The sequence below is a fragment of the Passer domesticus genome, chromosome 2, assembly GCF_036417665.1.
Source record: "Passer domesticus isolate bPasDom1 chromosome 2, bPasDom1.hap1, whole genome shotgun sequence".
Lineage (NCBI taxonomy): Eukaryota > Metazoa > Chordata > Aves > Passeriformes > Passeridae > Passer > Passer domesticus.
In genome coordinates, this window is record NC_087475.1 from 69,832,510 (window position 1) to 69,840,068 (window position 7,559).

General features: G+C 35.0%; 1 protein-coding gene across 2 annotated transcripts in view; it reads left to right on the top strand.

Annotated features, from left to right (window-relative positions):
* UBL3 (ubiquitin like 3) overlaps positions 1-6,809 on the top strand; it is a 55,819-nt gene extending 49,010 nt beyond the window's left edge. For both annotated transcript variants that reach the window (XM_064409097.1, XM_064409098.1), the window contains 3 exons: positions 278-364; positions 4,569-4,646; positions 5,049-6,809. In XM_064409097.1, the coding sequence (XP_064265167.1) occupies positions 278-364; positions 4,569-4,646; positions 5,049-5,101 (218 nt within the window). In that variant the 3' untranslated portion in view covers positions 5,102-6,809. The remainder of the gene's footprint in view (positions 1-277; positions 365-4,568; positions 4,647-5,048) is intronic.
* The last annotated feature ends 750 nt before the right edge of the window (positions 6,810-7,559 follow it).

The following is a 7,559-nucleotide window of genomic DNA, read 5'->3' on the forward strand; positions in this document are numbered from 1 at the left end:
ATGTTCTAAATATATCCTGCAGTCTGTGACATCAGTAATATTTATACTTGCAGACATAAGATTACGTGTTTCAATGCCCAGGGTCAAATAATAGATTCAAGAATAGACTTCAGGAGTGCTGGCCTTGAATTATCTTCCTGTACCTTCAGCCTGCCTTCTCTCTTTAGTGTTTTATGCAAAAGAGTCCTTTCCCGATTTTCTTCCTGGGTAAAGGTGAGAGAAATAACAAAAGATGTTTTTATTACAATGTAACTGTGAAAATTCTCTCTCTCTTCAGATTGGGAAGAAGAACAAGTCAGCAGTCCAAATATCTTGCGGCTTATTTATCAAGGGAGGTTTCTTCATGGCAATGTGACATTAGGAGGTATGAAAATAATTTTCATTGTACGTGTTACAGTTAGGCAAAGGGGATATTTACTTACAGTTCAGTGAATACTACTTTACTGTTCAAGATCAAGGATGGCCTGCTTTATACTGCTGTTCTTGTGCATAGAGTGGCATTGTACTTTATTGCATATTTTTCCATCTTGTTACCACGAGCTGTTAAACTTTGCGAGGTGCCACCTGCTAAGTCAAGTCTCCTCTCACACAAAGAAACTGTAGTGCTGCTTTTATTTGTTGTCTTTCTAAATGGAATATTTTGTTCCACCTCTCTCACACTGCATTTGCAGGACAAGCTACTTAATAAATATCTGAAGTATTTTAAAATGCATGATAAACTTTATGATAATTGGTCAAACAATACTTTAAATCTTCGTGCAACGCAGGAAAACACCCTATGAATGAGAATGAGGGGAAGCATTCTTGCTGTCCAGTGCTCTCCCAGGGATACAATTGCATAGTTATGTGAAAACAACAGTAAATGGCTTCACTTCGTTTGCTAAGGAAATGCAATTCAACTGTGCCCCCTCGTGGCAGCTGTTTCCTCACAATTACGCGTTTTGGTGGGAACCCTTGATAGAGGTGTGACACACATTTAAGTCGTCCCTCCTTTTGTAGGTGGCATTTGCCAATGGGAATATCAGTTGTATCAACGGCAAAACAATATGAGACTCCCCATTCTGTGCCAGTTTAAAAACAAATCAATGCTCCTACTTTGTATGTTCAAATTATTTATGGTTTGGTACCTGAATGCAGTACAGAAATGAGAATATAATATAATACAAAATCACCAATGATTTTTTTTTTAAGTTAAGAGGAATCTGAAAATAATACTTCTGGACTGCCTATGCTGATTTGCCATGAAGAATTGACTGGGATGATATAGTTATTGATTCACTTTCTACCATTCCCAGTGTTGCCTAGTGATGTACTTATAGATTTACTCTCCACATATATAAATTTTTAATGCTTCTATATATACAAACAAGATCATTGTCAGCTCAGCTGGAAGAACTCTGAAATTTTTATTCACTCTTTAATTTGTATTTTTACCAGGTGACAGTGAGTGCAGCTAGTAGCAGTTGGAATAGAGTTGAAAGACAAATGTTAAGTCTTGGATCATCTCTGCAATTAAAGATGCTAGTCTTACCCTACATTTCCAGGCAAGGATAGCTAACTGGGATTTACTTCACCATTTATTTACTTTATACTTTGCTGAGTGCTGCTCTTTACCACCAGTATTTTTTTCCCGTCAGTGATATTTGTCTAAATCTGAAAAAATGTTGAATATTTGTTGAATATATTGTTTAATGAGTTAAGCTGAAAATAATAGCTGCATGCTGCTGACTGTGCATCAACTTAGGTCTATGAATTTTGAACACTTACTTGGGTTCAGGGCATTTTAGTTCATTCTTAATCACTCATGCGTTGAGATTTAATCATCATGTTTTTACCCCAAGGATCTTACATGTATATTAGTGTTTTTCAAAAATATTTTCATTGCTGTATTGTTTTAAGAAAAAGAATCCCTGAAACATTGGCTTAACTTCAGCACTAATGAAGTTATCAGGAGTAAGATTACACCGCTGAAAGTGGAACAGGAATTTATGAAACAGCCTGAAAAGTCTCTTATTTTAGTATGTGTTGTTCATTGGAGGTAGCCTTAAGTGAACTAGTTACCTTTAAAAGGGAGGTGAAGGGGGGAGTTTATTAAACAATATTTTTATTATGTTTCTTAGCTTAACTTACATTAAGCTTTTCTAGCGGCAGTTCTCTTTGAATGAGTTATAGCACTTAGTGTTATATTTGCTTTAGGTGATTAGGAATTATTGACTGGAATTTGGACCTCCTGAAAATCACTTTATCATCCAGTGAAACAAAAGTTTCCAAGGAAACAGTTTGGTGTTTTCCTTTTTAACTGGAGTCCATTTTTGTTCACTTTTACCTTACATGTCTGTGTAGTGTTATGAATTTGAGACTTCTATAAACAAAGATGCCTCAAAAAAGAGAAACTGGTAGGAAAAAGTGCTTTTGAGTGAAAAACTGTATTTTCAATAAATCACCCTTTGTGATACCTGAATGTCCTGTCACTACAGGAACAGCAGAGCTAATGGCACTGGGAGCAGTGTGGAACAGACACCTCTGTGAAGCTGCACTGCTCCTGCCTGCAGTGCTTGAGCCACACTGCTTTGTTGTGCCCTGCCTGTGCAGAGAGCTGGAGAGTTGGCTAGCAAGGCGTTGTTCAGCTTCCAACAGGAAATTTAATCCTTTAGCTAAATATTTGTACTGCAGTTTGCATTTCAAATAATATTAATTAGGGAAGTAATACATAATCAACAGGTCTCCATTTCTTGGTAGATAATGGTAATCAGCAGGATTTGCTTCCTTATTTACTGGGGAAGGGAAGTTTAACCCACCATGTGCCATCCACATTCCAAAAGGGGGTGAAAAGTAAGTTCTGACGATAGAAAATACAAAGCAACAATGGAATTGAACAGTTGGGAAAGGCATTAAATACAAATTGGGTAAACTGAGAGAAAGGGGTGAGAGCACAAAGAGAAGAGCAATAAAGGATTACTGAGCATAGGATAGGCTGCTCAGTTGCTGTTGTGGTGCTCCAAGCAAGAAGCTGGAAATTTCTAGCAAGAACTTGCATAAACTATGCAAACTACTAGCTGAAATTAGTTAATATAAATATTAGCATAGTACTACTTGATTACTGTAAATAGTTAATCTCCACAACTCACCAATCAAGTCTCATGAATTGTGTTGATATTATGAAAGATGTTCCTAATATGATTATTGTGTAATTTAAGAGTTTGTTATGAAGGCAATCCTTTTCCATGGAGTTTGCAAAGAGCATATTAACAGTCAGAGTTTTAACTTGTATCATGGTATCAAGTACCCAAAATACATCATCTTTCAGTTATCAATACATCCAATCTTACAGTTTCTAGTTGCAGGCACAGGCAGTGCTTCAAGTAAACTAAGCAACTTTCAGATTTGCCTTTCCACAGAGATGGGTTTTCCCAAAGTACAGCTGCTTCAAAGAATCTTTGTGGAGTTCTGTTTCACTTTGTGTGCTTACACCTGTATTTGAACCTGTGTTTTGATCATAATTTGCATTTATTTAAATAAATATGTAGGGAACGAACATGATTTAATAGTGGTGTTGTAGTGAGGCTTTTATTGGTGAATCCTTAATCCATGCTGTAGGGATTAAAACAGAGAGGCATTTTTTGCTTCATTTGCCTCTTTAGGTTTATTGCACATTCCTTATTCATTTATTCACTTAAAATGCAATTTCACTATCTGTGAATATAAAAGTTGTAACTTGAGTTTGACAGGACAAAGTCTACTCAAATCAGAATGATTTTTGTATTAAGGATTAAATTCTTGTTAAATTTATCACTTTTTTTTCCACTATAAAGTGGGAAGGACAGAACTTTGCTAGAAGACCATCTTTGCCTTTTATTTCTCAGAAAAACAATCAAGGAAGATACTCTAAGTATACAGTGTATTTATATACTTAAATTGGAATGTAGAAAAATTATCATTTTAGTTTCAGACACAAGCAGAATGAATTGTGGAAAGGACCATCTTTTAAAATTTTGTGTTGCTAAAGCTCACAAAGGCAGCATTGTGAGAGCTACTACTTTAAATTTGATATTTTTCACATGCAGCTGATGTTACAGATTAGTATTAAAAAGCAAAAGGCAAGATTTCAAAATTTTGTATTTCAAAAAATCTGTGTTATGGATCAAAATATGTTTTAGGAAAATCTGTTTTACCATAGAGGCTCAGTGTTTTGATATCTCAGGAATAATATGATTTGGTGGCTATAATACGATTGGGTGGCTGCATTAGCAACTTTTTTTCATTCTTATCATTAAAGAGTGCTTAACACCTGAGTCTTGGCATGAATGCCCACTTCACTTTTTTACTCAAAAGAGGAAAGCTAATCTTCCTAACAGGAGTATCCTGTGTTTAAGAATGCAGTGTTGTAAGTGACTGTTGCCATGCCCTGAGTCCCTGATTTACCAAACTTCAACCAGTAAGCTGTTCAAACCTAACAGTATGAACTCTTGAATATGTGCTAATCCAATTATAGTTAGTTTCAACTGGGTGTTTTGAAGAAAAAATGGCTGATACAATGTGTTAATAACTCTCCCTTTCTCTTTTTGCAGCATTAAAACTTCCTTTTGGCAAAACAACAGTGATGCATTTGGTGGCTAGAGAGACACTGCCAGAACCAAACTCTCAAGGTAGGCTGGGCACTGGAGGAGTTTCTTACTCAAGTACGTGGCAAAGTGGTCAGGTCTCTTACAGGCTCTTTGAGTATTTCATAGTAAAGTCAAATCCTTGTGCTCTTTTGTGAAGAAGCTAATAGAATGCTTTTGCACCCATTTCTAGAAAACTAAGAAATTAACTTTCTGTTTTAGCATTTTTATATAGTGCAGAAACTTACTCAGACCTTAAAAGCTCTTGTTTTTATTGTGAAAAACTAGTCCTGATTTATTTTTCAGTTCTGTATGCATGTGCATAGCAATAAATAATTTTTTTACTGGAAACAATTAAGAACAGACTTGTATTAAGCATGCTTCTCACACAGAACAGCCTCATGTTTTAGAAATGGAATGTAAGTAAAACTTCCTTCTTCTTTGCAGGTCAAAGGAACCGTGAAAAAACTGGAGAAAGCAATTGCTGTGTAATCCTGTAAACCCTGTTAGCTTTACCTGCTAAGTGTGATGTAATATAGTCTTTGTCTTTCATGCTGCTGGAATAGAAGAGGCCCTACCTTGCTTCAAACACCTGTAGGAAGAGCCTGTCTGTAAATCCATGGAACTGAAATAATACATGAACACTGTCTCATTAGTCTTTAAAAAAAAAAAAAAGTGAAAGATCTATGAACATTTTGTTTATTTTTTTTCAATTCCTCCTTTTTGTTTGTTGAATAATCTTACAGTACATCACTTTTTGAAAGAATTCAGTCTCCAGAAAAGTTTGTGTTTTTTTCCATAACAGGAATCTTTTTGCTACCACAAAAATCTGCATTAACCGGATCTAACCAGTCAAGCTTTCTAGATGCAATTTGCACTAAATATGGTTGACAGTATATTTCTCCTCAACAATCTCTAACAATATTTGAGACATCTAGTAATAACCCACAATGTATAATGCAACACTGGAAAATAGTATATTAATAAGTAAAACAAATCTCACTTATGGCCAAATCAAAGGAAAAACTGTTAAGTCAATTCTACCTAAGTCAACCTCGGTGGCCAAACTGGCACAGAATACTAACTAAACCAAGTCTAACTATATATCTTTTCACTGCAACAAAGAAAAAATACTATGTGCCTGTAATTTAAAAGCACTCTGTAGAGGGCTGATGAAACTGATTTTTTGTTACTGTGTGCACTCCAATCGTGTGTTAGTTGAGTGCTTATTCAGACAGCACAAACAAGTGCAGAGAGTGCATTTCCTAGCCTTAATATGGGAGGGGTAGTTTCCTGTAGTTCATAGGCTTTTATTATTGTGCATAAATGTTAGAAAACATCATTTACTAATCAGTTTTATGTATTTGAATATTGGCAATTGGTGTTTTTCAGTCATTTTTCTCATCTGTACCTTAGACTTCAGTGTCATGCTTACTCATTAGAGATTTCAAAAGAATTATTAAAATTTAAAAAGCAAAAAGAAAAACTTCTGCCATAATACTAGTTTTGTTTCTTTACGTAATCTGCATTTGGTATTAGTGCTTGCAATGGTATTAAAATCAGAAGCTGATTTTTGAAGGCATACATAATTGAAAAGGATGCCATTCTTTTATTTCATATCAATAATTTAAATGTTGATATGCTAAAGAAATTTGCACAGCACTAAAGCATGAGCTAGTTTCATCTAAACCTGTAAAAAATAAAAATAAATAAAAATTAAAAAATATAAAAGATTTTATATTTTTTCACTGGGGAGGAATTCTTCCTGGGTGAAATTACAAATATGTGTAGAATATATTTAATAAAAATCTTATAAATTACATAACTATAGAAGTTAAATATAGATTGGCGTGTAGTATAATAGAACAATATTCCATATAAATAGCTTTAGCCTTTAAAAAACTGAGTCACAGGTTGACATTGTGTTCTGTACTTAAGTGTCCACAACTCTTACAGATGTTCTGTGTAATCGTTTTTCCGAATGATTGGCATCATTCAAATGTAAACAGGTTATTTTATTCATTGTTACTGCTTTGATGAAATGCTTTATATGCAGTAGATTTACAAAAATATTGTTCATACTGATCAGAATTAAATTTGTATAGAGCAGAGTTTTAAAACAAATTGTAAATAGCACTAAACATTTTCTTTCTGCAACCTGTACTGATAGACTCTTCTGTAAACTAAATAAAAGAATATTGTAGTGCATTTCAGTGGTGTTTCAAGGGTTGTAATTGGGCCTGAACTGCTTTTAATAGTGCTTCTTAATCTGGAAATTAAGTAAGGACTCCATTTTACTTATTTTTTTAAAAAGGAGGGGCACAAAGCTTGCTGGAAAATACTAAAGGGATTTATTCTTTCACTCCATAAGTGGCCTGGAAGTCTTTCTTGTGTTGAAGAGGAATGTGAGCATGAAAAGTTGCAAATGTGCAGCCGTGTCACACTCTTGTGTGCCTCACAGGAGCCGTGTGCTCGTACTGTGAGTTTTTGCAGTCTTGTTTGCTGATCCCAGAGAGCATGGACATACCCCTTGAGGTGCTGGAACTGAGATGACACCATTGTGTGCTTGTTACCAAAATGAATCTTGGGAGGGGGCTTTTCCTTCTGCTCTGCAGTGTGGTTGCTAAATAAGAAACTGTAGGGACACAAACCTTCTTCTTTAAAAAGACAAAAGTGTGATAGACTTCCCTTGTCCAAAATGCTGACCTCCCAAGTAACACAGAATTAGATGGGAAATGGCTATGACAGCACAAGAAAAAGGAATGGTCTGAGACAGGACATGCTCAGTTAGTTAAAGAAGTCTTTCAAATGCATTGATTTGAAAAACAAATGCATGAGATGTAATTCTGGTTTGAAAAAGTAGCCAGGTACTTAATACAGAATAAATACATGAAAATCCAGAAGCTTCCAGTTAAAGTATTTGGTGAGGTTCTGTAACAAAGTATGTGGAGTTCCCTT